The sequence below is a fragment of the Nelusetta ayraudi genome, unplaced genomic scaffold (genome assembly GCF_046127955.1).
Source record: "Nelusetta ayraudi isolate G7.1 ecotype Tasmania unplaced genomic scaffold, CSIRO-AGI_Nayr_v1 ptg000027l, whole genome shotgun sequence".
In the NCBI taxonomy this organism is placed as follows: domain Eukaryota; kingdom Metazoa; phylum Chordata; class Actinopteri; order Tetraodontiformes; family Monacanthidae; genus Nelusetta; species Nelusetta ayraudi.
Genome location: NW_027466077.1, coordinates 2954658 through 2969774, shown reverse-complemented (window position 1 = coordinate 2969774; position 15117 = coordinate 2954658). Strand labels below are relative to the sequence as shown.

Here is a 15117-nt window from a genome sequence, read left to right as displayed (position 1 = left end):
GGGCTCCCTGTGATTGTTCCGTGCGCAAAGCACACGTATGGATGTTTTTCTGCGTTTCTACGCGAAGGCAAATGTGTGCAATTCTTCCGCGTAAAAGGCGGTACTGGGGCTCTCCAAAGCGCGCAGAGGTGCCTGGTGCGCAATTGAGCAGCTGCCGCCCTCGCATGTTCCTGCACTGTTTTCACCCAGCAATGGGAAGTACGTCGCTGTGTTTTATTATCTATCGTGCTTGTTCAACAAAAGCTTTTAGATTCGGTGTTTTTGTGATGTCGATTTTACAGCTGTACTTTTTTGTGTTGTTGTTTTTTTTTTTTTTTTTTTTTTTTTTTTTAAAGAGCTACCGTTTCGCTGTGGAGTCCGGGGCCAAACGGATCGATTTACGGCACAGACAACACAGGTGTGAGACTTTGCAACTTTCGTACCACTTTGAACGGGATTACCACTGTATTACTTATACATTAAAAACTACACGCTAATGAAACCGATTGTAAATTTACTCGTTAATGTCTGATGCGTTTTATTATACGAAAATAGAGAAATGCGTAATTCTTACTCAATGTTCCACATTAGCAGATTTTCCTCAGCTCAACATTGTTCTGTCAAAAGAGGAAAGCGCTTTAAATTTTTGCTATATATTAGACCTTGACTCTGGCAAGCTCTTGCTTTGCTTCATAACTTCATGTAAAAGAGGCGCAATAGTCTTTGCACAGCATAGATCATTTGATGAAATTGTCTAATCGAGAGTGTTTGGACATTTTCAACATGCAAGTTTATTTTTTCCATGAGTCTGGAGTCGTGCACTCTGTGCCATTGCGCATTTACACCGCAAATGTTAAAGTGACTGCACGTATTACAGTGTTCCCCCCGCCCCGGTTCTTTGCGCACTCAAAGCCCGTGGCACGTCACTTTACATCCACCACTTAATATGGGTACATGCATACTCATATTTAGACGCTGTGTTTGAAAATCGTTTGAAAATCGTTTCAAACACATTGCTGTACCTACCGGACGATTTCAAATAATTGTCTCTTGCAAATGTTTGGACATGATGTTTAAGCGTATGCCGCGTAAAGGTGGTGCAAGACTCATACGTTAAAGTGCAGCATTGCATCTGCCGTATAAAGCGAATAGATTCATCTAAGTTATTTGCATCATACTTTTAATCTGTGGATTATTCTGTTGCATAACGAGACATGCAAAAGGAAAATATTGGGAACTTTACAGATTGTATTGCTAGCAGATAGTCGGTGACCTGAAGTCATCTCTCCATATTCCTCTGTACAGTAAAAAAAAATAAATATATATATTCATGGGTTTTCTTTATACAGCATTTTTTGGTTAATCACAACTTTTTTGTAATTACAACTCATTCCCACTTAAGTGCATTCGGAAATGCACCTTTCTGCAATAACTAGCATGCACAACTGTGCATAATATAATACATGTGAGTTTATTGTCTTTTTCTTGTTTTGTTTTTTTTTGTTTTTCAGCAAAAACATTTTTGTTTCCATAAACATACCTGCAAATGTACATACAACTTGAGGACTTTTTATTTTATTTTATTTTATTCTATTTTATTTTTTTAAACAGACATAAACGTTGTTCTATCATTTGCTTATCCCACCAGTATCGTTGTAACGGAGAGAATAGCAACATCGCATTACACTTTTATGACTCTTCCCCACGTGGATTCACCGGCAAAGGACGAAAGATTCCCACGCACCCTGAAGGCAACATCGGTCCAGAGTCTTCGGGTTAAGAGTATGCTGACGTGTCGCAGCTCTCGCCCCGGAAGTACCTCATCAGGTTTCTTCAGCGTGTACGCGAAGCCGCCCTATTCACTACCATTCAAGCCGCCGCTCGTACCCGGAAAGAGTTTTCGGACGCGTGCGTCTACACGGCCACTGTGTGCTTCCGGTATAGCGTGTGTGTTGATCTGCGCTCAGTCTTTCTCTCTCGGCTCTCAGTAGATACAGTCAGCCACTTCAGGACCCCTCTGGCACGGTTACCTGGTCAAGCAAGCCCCCCTCGAACGGCATCGTTACCTCCAAGCGTTGGACATGGCATCTGTTTCGGCACAATCCCAAGCAGCCTCTGCTCCTCTGCAGAGAGGAATTGTGAAGATGGTAGGAAACCCTGCCATTTGAATGTGTGCGCTTACTGTGTGTATTATGTAGAGGCACTGCTAATTAGCTCAGTTAGCCCAGAGCTTGAGTTCTGTGCAAAACCAGCTGCCACCTCTCCTGCAACTTTAACCGATCTCGGGCAAGAGTTATTATCACGGCATGGTGTGACGATCGCCAGAGTTGCCATTGTGTAACTTGGAAGTGTCTCTTAACTTGCAGCTCACTTACTGGCTGCTGTAGCATGCGAGCTAACGCTAGCCGCCGCTAACAAGCTGGAGCTACCTGGTGTTAGCACGTGTGCTATGCTGCTGCTGCTGCTGCTGCTGCTCCAGGCAACTTTATAACTAAACGCGCGTGATTAAAAATACAGAGTTGTCAGCATGGCGAGCAAACTTGGATTTCCACCTGGTGACAAAAAAGCTTAGCCAGATACTTAGTGACGTTTGGCAACTTGTTAAGTGCAACGTAAACAGATGTTTAGTTTCCCAGCTAAGTGGCTGGCTAACTAACGGCTCAGTGGTGTTGATTGGAGAACTAGGTATTGTGACGTTTAAAAAAAAAAAAAAAAAAAAAAAAAAAGTTGTGAGCTCTGTGACCAGCGTAAAGTTACCAAAGTTGGCAGCGTTTGGCCAAATTGCATTGACACAAGATGACACTTGTAGCTGCTTTTTGGGAGTCGCAGTAACGCAACCTAGCTGTTAGCATTGAAGCCAATAGTAACTTATAGTGTACTCCAATTTTTTGTTTTACTTTTAGTTTGTGTACACATTCTGTCGCGTTTCGTCGGTTGCGATGGCGCTGTTTACGCAAACACAGAGACTCTGTCGGAAGCTGGGCAGTGTTTCGCTCGTTTCCTTCACCGAGCTGCCCCGAAACCAACCACGGGGAAATGACACGTAGCTTTTTAAACCCCAGTAACCTCTCAGCCAGCCCGACTGGCCCTGAGTGGTCTGCGCCCGGCTTCTTACTCTAACTGCGTCTTCTGTGATTTCTGCTTTTTATATATATATATATATATATATATATATATATATATATATATATATATATATATGTATGTATGTAATAAAAAAAGTTTGGATTGGACACGTTTTTCAAACAGGAAGTTGGAATTTTTGGCACCGCTATAAATTTATTTGACAGTTTGGGTTAACATGGTCTGATTAAATGATATTATATACATTAAAGAAAGTTGTTGCTCTTCCAGAAACATGTTCATTTTTTCATTACACTTACGTTTCTTAGCCAGATCTAGTTTTAGTGTCGCCCAATTTGCGTTCTTGTTTTGTTTTCCAATGAAAGTTTCAGATTTTTCTAATACTTTAGAGTCAGCAAATACGGAGTAATGCTTTTGTGATAAACTTAAAGACGGCATAAAATGAATTTTGGCCTTCATTTGAAAATGAGTACCAGAGATTTAAGTGATGCCGCGCACTGCTATATTTGAGTTGCCCTCTTGTAAACAGTTGTTGGCGGGGGGGGGGTGTTTTCCCCTCCCCACCACTTGTGTAGCTGGCGTGTAGAAGTTGTAACTGCCAGGCGGCCTGATGCTCCATTGAGCCATTACTCGGAGTAGTGGCGGCAGTGATCAGATGAAAGACTTTTATCTGGATCCACATCTTAGATCAACAGTCCCGCGGTGATGCTCCCCACAGTCGGGCAGGAGGCTCCGCAGATAAAAGGTGTTTACTCAGATTCACATAAATGCCACGGTTGTTAGACCCCAACATTAGTTTAGCTGACTTTTTTTTTTCTCTTTTTCCTGCCACGTTATCAGCCGACCTGATCTCACAACACATTCACCATGACAACATGCGGTGAAGTTGAGTTTCAGCCGCCGTCTCCTCAGTTGCATGTAGCCGGTTGAGTGGATTTAACATTGATGTAATTCTCTCAGTCTTGATAGCCCACTGTTTACCCTGGATCCCCTCGCCAGAGGGGCCTTGGGCATTCACAGTTTCTCATTGCATCACAAAGCTTCATTCATTGTCTTGAGATGAACGAAACTTGGTGCTGCTCTGGTGCTTTATCCCCGAGTTCCAGCCTCGTCTGTTTACTGATGCAGCTGTCGCAAGCAAACCAAAGACAAAGAGGAAAAAACGCGGCTGCCTCTGTCAATGTTTCAGTGGTCTCACTCTGTCGATTGTTTCGCCTCTCCAGGTGTTGTCAGGCTGCGCCATCATCGTCCGCGGCCAGCCTCGGGGCGGACCCCCTCCGGAGCGCCAGATCAACCTGAGCAACATCCGAGCCGGCGCCTTGGCCCGCCGAGCTGCGCAGAGCCAGCCTGACACCAAGGACGTCCCCGACGAGGTGAGCAACAGCAGCAGCAGCAGCATGGTCTGCGTTTGTTTGGACAAGGATGACGGTCGTGTTGCCCTGAACTCCTTCAGCACACAGCTTGTTGTTCTTGGGGGCTCCTCTGTTCATGTTGTGTGCCTTCCTGTTTCACACTGAGCCCAGTCTGCCTGTTGTTCTTTTAAGTTGCTGACTTACACCAAGATGTTGTTATGTCCGTGTCACAGAGGCAGTTTATAGTTTCGTAGTGACATCGTTTCTCATTAATGTGTTTTTAATGTGATATTAATGACTTTGTTCTCCCAACTTTACCGACTGTTTACTCTGTTTGGACGGCAGGCGGTGAAGAATTACATTTGCTTGCACTTGCTGTTTTTTTTTTCTTGCGCTACGCATCATTTGAAATACACGTCATGGATAAATTTGGTCAAGAGCCTTTTGATGACTTTTTCCTGTCTGTGCTGCAGCCTTGGGCCTTCCAAGCCAGAGAGTTCCTGCGGAAGAAGCTTATCGGCAAAGAGGTTTGCTTCACCGTGGAGATCAAGACCAACCTGGGCCGTGAATACGGAATGGTGTACCTGGGAAGGGGTGAGTGCATTATTCCGCTGGCCCTCTTGTCAGAATAGAAACACCTTTGCCCCAGTAATTATCCAGCAAAAGTTGTAGATGCCTAGAAAATGGCAAGTTTAGCCCTGCCTCCTGCTGAAAAAACCCCAAAACAAAACTGCGTTTTAACTTTCTGCCAACTTTACTGCTTTGCATTCAGATTGGTCGGTGTTTTCAGTGCTAATTTTCTTCTCTGACACTCCATCGCAGACACGTCAGGAGAGAGCATCGCCGAGTCTCTTGTGAACGAAGGTCTGGCCACAGTCCGCAGGGAAGGAATCAGAGGGAACAAGTAAGGCCGGATCACATCTATGTGGCGTTCGCGCTCACGCTGTAAATACCAAATACCCTGAGTGTGTCTGAAAGGGAAAAGGCCAATATTGAATGCTGCTCCCTACAAATGAGCTTATAGGATAGTAATGTAGTAATAATAATGATAATGATAATAATAATAATGATAATAATAATAATGATAATGATAATAATAATAATAATAATAATAATAATAATAATAATAATAATAATGATAATAACTTGGCTTTTCATTTTACATCTCAGCTCTCAGTAGGCACAAATCACTCTGGGCAGCGCAATATAATCTCCTGCTTGCTGATGCTCACAAGACAACGACACAGGGAAAATGTGTGGGGGAGATAATGCGCAAGTCCTCAGCTGGTCCAGAATAGAGATGGTGTCCCGTGTGGCCCAGATGGGGGCAGTATTACCCCACTGCTGCAGTAGCAACCATGCCTCTGAAGCCTTCTGCCACTTTGCCCTTCCGCCCTTGACTACCCCCATGCCCCAAACGCCACATGACAAAGTACCGTATAGCGCCCCCCCCACCCCCCAATCCCTCCAGCGGCAGAAGTTGCACATTACACACGTTACAAGCAATTTGACTCATGCTGATGCCCCGACGTGAGCGCAGATGAATATTTTGTCCCTAACGACCTGTTCACGGCGTCCTGTGCGATGGCCCGGAACCGCCGCTAATGTAAAAGATGCTTTAAGTGGGAGCCGCGCTGGAAGGATGTTGGGTGGGTGGGGAGCGTCGCATTAGTCCTAGTTTTTATCCAATGCCATTACCCCTCGTGTCCAGCCAGGCTCGTCGCGATGAACAAAGATGTCATCATAATTACAGGGGCGTTATAAAAATGGTGATGATGATGATGATGATGATGATGATGATGGTGGCGGTGCCGGGCAGCGTGGTAAATGTGTTGGGCAGCCAGAAGTGACTTTGGGAAATGAGAGGATCTCTAATTAAAAGGCCGCAGACGAGGTTTGTGGGTTGTAAAAGGAGCGATCCCATTGGTTCGCTTGAGCGCGAAAAGCTGCAGCCATTCAGGCAGCGACAGGTTTTGTCGCCGCATTTGGTTTGAAAAGCTTCATTTTGAACAGCGTCGGCCTTCACCCCCTCGCCCGCATTGCGCCCCTGACGTCTGTTGGTTTCAAGATTATTTTTTTAAGTCATTGAAATCCCACAGACGTGCTCATCCGGTTCTCTGCCGAAGACTTTCTTTAATATAATTTTTATTGAGTTTCAAAAACCTTTTCAGCACCTCTGAATGTCGTCCTTGGTGTCGAACTCCGATGGTGATGAGCACTGACGTGCATATCGATCTCTTTTCTTTTGACATCCTGTTGCTGAATCAGACTTGGTCTTCCTTAAAAAATAAAAATCTCCTCATCTTTCTGTGGTGACAGGAACTTGTACAATCATGCTGGCATGATTTTTTGGTTTTTGGTTTTTGTTGTTTGGGCCTTCCTGCCAACTATTAGCGGAGCTCTTCCAGTTGTGTCCACCAGGGGAGCAAGCTGCGCAACAGCTCGGCTAAAGTTCACCCTTTTTGCAGCCGAAGTATTTTGGGTTTTTTTCTTCTCTCGGCCTTTGTCTCTCCGGTTGGCCGGCTTCTCCTTCTCTTCCTCCACATATTCCTCCTCATCTTCCTCCTCTGCGTCGATATTGGCCTCGGTTGAAAGCAGCGTGTTGGCTGGAAGGAGTCGCCGACCTAAAAAAAGAAACCACGTCCACCACCGGGAGACACGGAGGATTCGTTCGCTATCGCCACCTCCACAAACATACACACCACACACACACACACACACACACACACACACACACACACACGAGGGGAGTGGGGGAGGCTATTTCTGTATCTCTATCCCATCTTTGCTCGGGAAGCTCTTCTCTGTTTATTCTGCAACTCGACAGCGTCTGCGCTCCTTGATTGTATTGTCGGCTTCCACGCTTCTATCTCTTTCTCAGCCGCTAAATTCTAAGTAGCTTAAAACCACAATTGAAATCTGACAGGGGAAAAAAAGTTGCGCCGTTGTCGCCCAGTAAGCAAGAAAGCTGTTTGCATTCCGTCTGAAGTCGGTGGCCTGGGAGGGGGGGGGGGTAAAGTGCTGGCCAGTGATGTGAGTCCAGCTGGAGGAAGCAGCTACGTGTGGGGCGTCTTATTACAAAAACCCACTTTTGTTGTGCCAGGCCGCTGCCTTATCAAGCTGCCAGTCCTCACTTCTCGCAGAAACAAAACGCCCCCTTCTGGCCATTCGAAGCGTCGAGTAATTGCGGTCGAAAAGCTCTAATAATCTTTGGCTTTTTGGTGAAGCCAGTAATCAGCGGCGCTTCCTTTCAGAGACAGCTGGCCACCAGTTGTTGTTGTTGCTGCTGTGATTGGTGGACTTCTTAAAATGCCGCGTTTCCCAGCTGGAATCAGGCCGTGGGTGGGTGTGCATAGATGACGCTGCTAAATGTGCTGCGCTCAGATTTGAGCAACCTGGTGTGAACTGGGCCTCATAGGCTGTGTTTGTTTGTTTGTTTGTTTGTTTGTTTTTAGTTTGGCGCAGTTACACATTTATCAAATCAAATCAAATCTTTCAGAATTGAAAGGCAACACCAAGGTACACTACTTATCACTCCCCCATGTGCGATATTTATTTTGCCATACCAAGTCAAACCCTTTTCTAGCTCTTAATCAACGCATTTTCCCTATGATTTTGTAATTTATTTAATGTAAATATGCATAGTGTATTTAGGAGTGTAGCCTTATGCACCGTTTGCACCTTTGCCGCATAGGCACTTTATTTGTTTTTAAGATGATTAGCATCTTTGCACTGACTCAGGGAAACGCACAATAATTCCAATGTAGTCCTACACCAAAAACAATAGTAAACACCTGCCCCCCACCATAATAACAAACAAAGGCCCTGGCACACTACACACAAATGAAAAAAGGCACACACACACACACACACACACACACACACACACACACACACACACACACACACACACACACACACACACACACGTGTAAAAAAAAAAAAAAAATTGAAATGTAAAAAAATTGTCAAGAGAATTGATGCAGTGTGCATAGTAGTAATGTGACTCCTGCACATGTTGTGTCATACCTCCTTTACCTCATGTTGTGTGTATGTGTGTGTGTGCGTGTGTTCCAGTCCAGACCAGGCCAGGCTCTGCGAGCTGGAGGACCAGGCCAAGGCGTCCAAGAAGGGCCAGTGGAGCGAGGTGAACGGCATGCACACCGTGCGTGACCTCAAGTACACCATCGAGAACCCGCGCAACTTTGTCGACTCCCTCCACCAGAAGCCCATCAACGGTAATCAGCCCGGCGGTGGCGACGGCGTCTTTTCCACTTGGCACCCCTCACACACTACCCTCCACTCCACTCCGACTGTAATGGGCCGCGCTCTTCATTTCCAGGCGGCTGCTGTTAAAGCGGGGGCTCAGCTCATTTCCCTGCTCTTTAATTGAATGGGGAAATGAACAGGGACGGGCCATTTTATTCCTTGTTTTTACCGTCGGTAAGAGACAGTCGGCGGCGTTTTTCTTTTTCTTTTTTCATCTTCTTTAGAAATGGAAGCAGCTATCCAAATCCCTTTTTAAATGTGCGGCGAGCGGCTGTGGTCGCAAACTGGAAAACCAATTTCTCTCTCCTCTGCTTATGCCGAGGCGCGCACGCACGCACGCACGCACGCACGCACGCACACTGTGGCGACGGGTTTTGCGCTGAAAGAGGAGACTGTCAGAAGCAAATATGAGAAAACCCTTCTGACGCAAAACACCTCCTGGAGCACAATCCTCATCCTGTCCAATTTTTCGTTTTTTTTCAAAAGTACTTCAGTCGACGGAAGGAAATGTATTTTTATTTTTATTCCTGGGGTAGAAAATAAAGTTGAATACCAAAAAAAAAAAAAAAAATCCCGTAAATTGACCCTTTTCTTAAGTGCAAGTGTTGCATGTGATGGCCAGAAACTTCAAAGTGCTACTTAAAATCCCATCAGTTTGGGATCCAGTCATTACCCCTGCAGGCTGGAAAGATGGTGAAGAAAATGGATATGGCTGCGATCAGTTTATGATGCTTCTATTAACAATTTCAAGCGGTAACAACCTCCTTGCACCTGTCTCCAACGTTTGCTTCCGATCTCCTGGAAACGATCTCTCGGCGTTCCTTGTTGATTCGGTGGATGTTACTTTCGGTCTTGTGATGTCCAGTCGGTCAGCTGTTTCCACTTTCATCCAGTCCCCGAAATAGAAGGTCAGCTACTTATTGCTACCTAGCTCACTGTGGCTTTGCCTACAGTATTTGAAACTGCCCTTCAACCCCCAACAAGGCACGTTTGCTCTGTGAAACTAATATAATGTAATAATATATTATAATTATGTTACTATAATTATACAGTATTCGTACTGTATATAATTATATACAATATAATTAAAATATTATAAAATAATATAATATTAGACATTTTGGGTGACTGTAGCTCAGGAGGTCAAGCGAGTTGTCCAATGACTGAAAGTTGGCGGTTCAAATCCTGCTCCCTTTGTAGCTACACGTGGAGCTCCACCACCAATGTGAATGATTCAATGTAAAGCCCTTTGGGTGCCGAGAAAAGCCCAACATAAATCCAATCCCTTACTGTCTCTCCTCCTCCCACAGCCATCATCGAGCACGTGCGTGACGGCAGCGTGGTCCGGGCCCAGCTGCTCCCCGACCACTACCTGGTTACTGTCATGCTGTCTGGAGTCAAGGTGGGAACCGCTGGCTTCTTGTTTCTGTTAAACACCCCACTGGGCCACTCAGAATAATTCATCTTTCCCCCGCTCCCCCTTACGTCCACTTGGCGATACTGCAACTATTTCGGGTTGTGTCCTTTTTTCCCCCGTCTTGTTGTAAGTGGGCCTGTCTCGTCCTCTTCCCCTCACTTTTTTGTACTCATCCGACTGGTGTTTTGCAACAGTCTGAGTTGAATACAAATGGTGCACTCAGGGCAAGGTGACATCGGTAAAGTGAGGATAGCAGAAGCAGAAAGTAGGCAAAAAGATACTATCAAAAATACTGCTTCTCTTGGTAAAAAGATTGGGCGTATTTTACAGTGCTTGTTTTATTTTTATTTTATTTTTTAATGTTTGTTTTGATTTTTTTCTCTGCGTCCTTCCTCTCCAGTGTCCCACCTTCAAGCGGGAAGCCGACGGCACGGAGAGCCCGGAGCCGTTTGCCGCAGAGGCCAAGTTCTTCACCGAGTCGCGGCTGCTGCAGAGGGACGTCCAGATCATCCTGGAGAGCTGCCCCAACCAGATCATCCTGGGAACCATCCTGCACCCGGTCAGGACCACCCCAGCCCCCCCGACCCCCGAGCTCATCAGCGGCGCTCACTCAAACCTGGCACTTTAGCCGTGCTTAATGTCTCTCCCTCCCAACGTGTCCTTTTCAGAACGGCAACATCACAGAGCTGCTGCTGAAGGAGGGCTTCGCCCGCTGCGTGGACTGGTCCATGGCCGTCTACACCCAGGGGGCCGAGAAGCTCCGAGCCGCCGAAAGGTAGCGACCCGCCCACTACAAACTTGGCAAAAGTGTCTAATTTAACTCTAAAAGCTTAAATGTTATTTTTCCTGGTGCCAATATGGCACTCCCAGTGAATGCTTCTCTTTTTTTAAAAAAAGAAAAAGAAAAAAAAAGCTCTGACAGTTGCTGCATTTCATTACAATTTTTTGCAAAATAAAAGTGATATTTCTAAAATTTAAAAGTACAACTGCGATTTGCAGGTTCTTCCATTGAATGGTGCGAAGTGCATAAGCCGTGATTACGTTTGCTTTTGTTTGTTTGTGTTTGTTTGCTGTCAGGAATATTGGTTAAATTTTTCTCCTTGATTACTTAATAAAAGGGTTAGGGTTAGGGTTAGTTAATAAAATATTCTGCCTCCTCCTCCGTCCAAACATGACGCGCCATTTTCACTTGCAGTGAACTGGTCACGTGACCCCGTACGTCACGTCCGCTGATGCGTAAATGCGGAAAAAGTGTTTCCATGACACTTTTGCGATATACCTCTACATCGATACGCCTGAAAAACCACCTCATGAGAGCATCACAACCTTTTCAGAGTTTTTTTTTTTCCAAGTTTAAGTGCTCACATGAACAGCTTTTTATTGCGATATTTAAGTTTTGCACAATTCTAGGGGTAATAGAAACGTGGCCAGTGACCGGCTTCCCAACGTGCTGATTACACAAGCAACCTTTTAGAGTCTTGAGGGATCAAATGTAGTTGATTTATTCAGCAGTCTTTGTTCTCGTCGCAGTAAAAGTCGTCCTCCACAGCCGACGCACCAATTACCTCGTGCTCGTTATCCTTCCACACTGCTTTTTGTCTAACTTATTTTTTTTGGGGCGATTTTCTTTTTCAACAGGTCATTAAGCCCCTTATGTGTTTTTAATATCTGGACTATGTGATGATTTTTTTTTTCTTGTTCTTTTTGTTCTTCTTGGCCAGATCTGCCAAAGAGCGCAAGGTCCGCATCTGGAAGGACTACGTGGCGCCGACAGCCAACCTGGACCAAAAGGACCGGCAGTTTGTGGCCAAGGTGAGACTCCCGTGACGCCGCTCGCTCGCCCGCCCGCCCGCTTGCTCGCTCGCCGTCCTCCGTCCGTCCTTCTTCTCTTATCTCCGTGCCGCAGAGAAACACCAGTGAGGTGAAAACCGCCTGGCATGAGGCTCAGACATTATCCGGGAGGCCGAGAAAGACTTGGCTTCCGCCGTTGCTCTGGCTCTCACCATAGTGCAGCGGTGATTTTTTTTTTCCCTTTTCAACACTGCAGCAAACGCACTTGTAAAAAAAACAATGAAGAAAAAAAGTTGTTCTGCCTCCATATGAATGATCCAATCCAATTTTTTCAGTTTTTAAGAAATTGCTCTTAATGAGAAGAGAGCCAGCGCGCCGCTTTATGGTCGCCAAGAAAAACGGTGCTGCAACCTGCCTCTCCTCACACCTCACTTCTTCACTGCAAGCAAATTAATTATAAAACGTAAAAAATAAAAATTCCCGGTGGTCTCATCTCGCAACCTCTCCAACGGAAAGCCTCCAAATGTCCACTATCACGGTCCCAGAAAAAGCTGCACAAATTCATACTGAATCTGAGTGAGAAGGAGGGAGAGAGAGGAAAAAAAAACAACTTTTAAAGGGCACAAAAGAGCGAGAAGCGCTTCGCTGCAACCTTGAAACGCTCCCCAGTCAAATCAGGGCCCGGATTCGCTGGCGTGAGCTGCTGCAGCTCAGAACGAGCCCCAGCAGAACGGCGAGGAGCACCGATATTAGCTTTGGAGGTTATTGGCCGGAGCCCAGGGGGGAGGTGGTCGGGGGGGGTGTCCTCAATATGGAGCGCCGGCCCCCTGTGGTGGGTAAGGACGCCCTAATACACACCCAGAGTGATGGACGTTTGTCAGCAGCCGTCATGAGTTCCGCTCCCAGCGGAGGGCGCCGGACAGATTCTGCTTTTCTTGTTTTTTTTATCTTCCGGTGCTTTGTGTTGGTTCGCCTTAAGTCCTTAAGACGCTGCCTTGACGGTTTGTTTGCAGAGTAAACCTGATAACGTGCTCTGGGATGAAGACCGCCCAAGAGAAAGCCGACAGTACAATTTTTTTATTAGTAGAGGAAAAGAGGTCGGAAAAAGGGGATAAAACCAACATCAAGGGGCCCTGCAGGACCCTCGGGTTGCTTTTGGCCGGGCCGGGCTGGGCCGGGGGGGAGGGGGGGAGGGGGGGGGGGGGGGAATGTATGTAGGAAAGTATTACATTGTAAAATAACCCAAACACATTTTATATATAAATTCTTCAAAATAGCCACCTTTCATAAAAACAAAAACATATTTGGAGTTATTTAACTTGTTTTTCTGTGCTGCATGATTAAATATATCTTGCTCATGCATTTGATGTCTTCAGTTTCTGCGGTGTACAAAGTCGTCAAGATAAAAAAAAAAATGCATAAGAAGGTTTGTCCAAACTTCTGACTGGTAGTGTATTTATTTTTCAAGAGGACGGTGTACAATGTGCAGCACCCCATTTTGCACCCAATTGCAGTTAGGGGCTGGTTTACTGTATCTGTAAAAGGCGGTCAACAACCGCAGTAAAGAGCAACAGTAATAAGACGACGCTGATATTACAATACAGCACAGTGGCAATACACAATCATCAAAAGAAGGAAAAAAAAGGAAAGAGTGAGTAGATGAACGTGCAAACAAACGAGCCATAAAAACAAAGAGGGAGAGAGAAAACAAAAAGGAAAAAAAAAAAACACCGCTACAGCTCAGTTGCATTCATAGGAAATATTACAGAAGCGGATTAGGGCCACAAAAAAAAAAAAAAAAAAAAAAATCGATTTTTCGCCCCTTGACTTCAGTTCCACTTCGTCTCTTCGCAGCGGTCGGCCCGTTTTTTTTTTTCCCCAGACACGATGACGGACAGTTTGAAATGCAGTCATTTTCACAGAGCCGGCAGACGCTTGTGATGAGTGCGCTGTGCTGGCCCCCCCGCATACTCCAGCGGGGCCCTCTTTTCCCTTTCATGTTTTTTTTGAAAACTCCATATTAAAGTTCATATCAGAGTGTCCGTCAACGCTCCACGCGTTTGACATTTCGCCGGCTACCTACAGCCGCAGAGTGCCGACTCTCCCGGGGAACACGTCTATCCATCAACCCCATCATCATACAACCCCCACCACCACCACACCCCCACCACCCCCACCCCCTCTTTCCCTTCCACTCCACTTTTCACTTCTTATTATCTGAGTGATGGATAGAGTGGGGAGAGCCGAGCGAGTCCAATCCCCACAAGTCGATCCTGCTGACGCACCCCCCCCCCCCACACACACCCCCCACACCCACTTTTGACTGTCTCGCCTCACTCTTCCCACCTCTGCGGGGCGGCAGAAGTGGATGTAGGCCAAGTCTCAGTAGTCCCCTCCTCTCCTCTAAACACCCCCACCCCCATGGGGAACCAGCCGCCGACCTGTGAGGTGATGGATAAAAGGCGACGTGGTTCTGCGCCCTCTCCTCTCCTCACCGGCTCATCGGGGGGGCAGCACTGGTGTTCTTCTAGATTTGCAATGTGTACAGTGTGTTGGGGAAATCCAAAGTTTCCAATTCCATTTTTTTTTGCAAAATAAAAGCAATATTTCTAAAATATCAACAAAGTACAATCGTGATTTGCAGGCGATTCCATTGAATGGTGTGAAGCGCATAAGCCATAATTTGAGAAACGAAAATTGCGTTTGCTTTTGTTTGTTTCTGTGTTTGCTGTCAAGGATGGTTGTTATATTTTTCCCTCCGTCCAAACATAACGCGCCATTTTCAGTTGAAGTGAACTGGTCACGTGACCCCGTACGTCACGCCCAGTGACGTGTAGATGCGGGAAAAGTGTTTCCATGACAAGTCTGAAATTCACTCAACCAGTTTCCCTTCAATAATACCTATATTTATTTTGACCCTCCAGTGGGAAAAATGTCCATCCTTTACTTAAGGCATGTTGCAACGCACCAGTCTGCACCGTGTTAATCGATTGTTTTTTTTATTATTTTGGATTGGATATAATATAAAAGAATAAAACAGAGAAATTTTAGCTCACCATAGAAATCTGTATAGAATATCTTAAGAATAAAAAAACTAAGAAGATTTAAATTAAGAAAGAATGATTGTGCAGATTGAACAATTAAGAAAGAATGATTGTGCAGATTGAACAATTCTGAAATTGGTGGACAACAGAACATTTTCTACATTTTCTACACGACAAGAGG

General features: G+C 45.6%; 1 protein-coding gene across 1 annotated transcript in view; it reads left to right on the top strand.

Moving 5' to 3' along the window:
• Positions 1–1840: 1840 nt before the first annotated feature.
• Positions 1841–15117, top strand: part of snd1 (staphylococcal nuclease and tudor domain containing 1) — a 158418-nt gene continuing 145141 nt past the window's right edge. The window contains exons 1-9 of the mRNA XM_076030099.1: positions 1841–2126; positions 4287–4436; positions 4889–5009; positions 5238–5319; positions 8493–8653; positions 9995–10086; positions 10502–10660; positions 10770–10876; positions 11823–11913. Coding sequence (XP_075886214.1) covers positions 2061–2126; positions 4287–4436; positions 4889–5009; positions 5238–5319; positions 8493–8653; positions 9995–10086; positions 10502–10660; positions 10770–10876; positions 11823–11913 — 1029 coding nt within the window. The 5' untranslated portion in view covers positions 1841–2060. The remainder of the gene's footprint in view (positions 2127–4286; positions 4437–4888; positions 5010–5237; positions 5320–8492; positions 8654–9994; positions 10087–10501; positions 10661–10769; positions 10877–11822; positions 11914–15117) is intronic.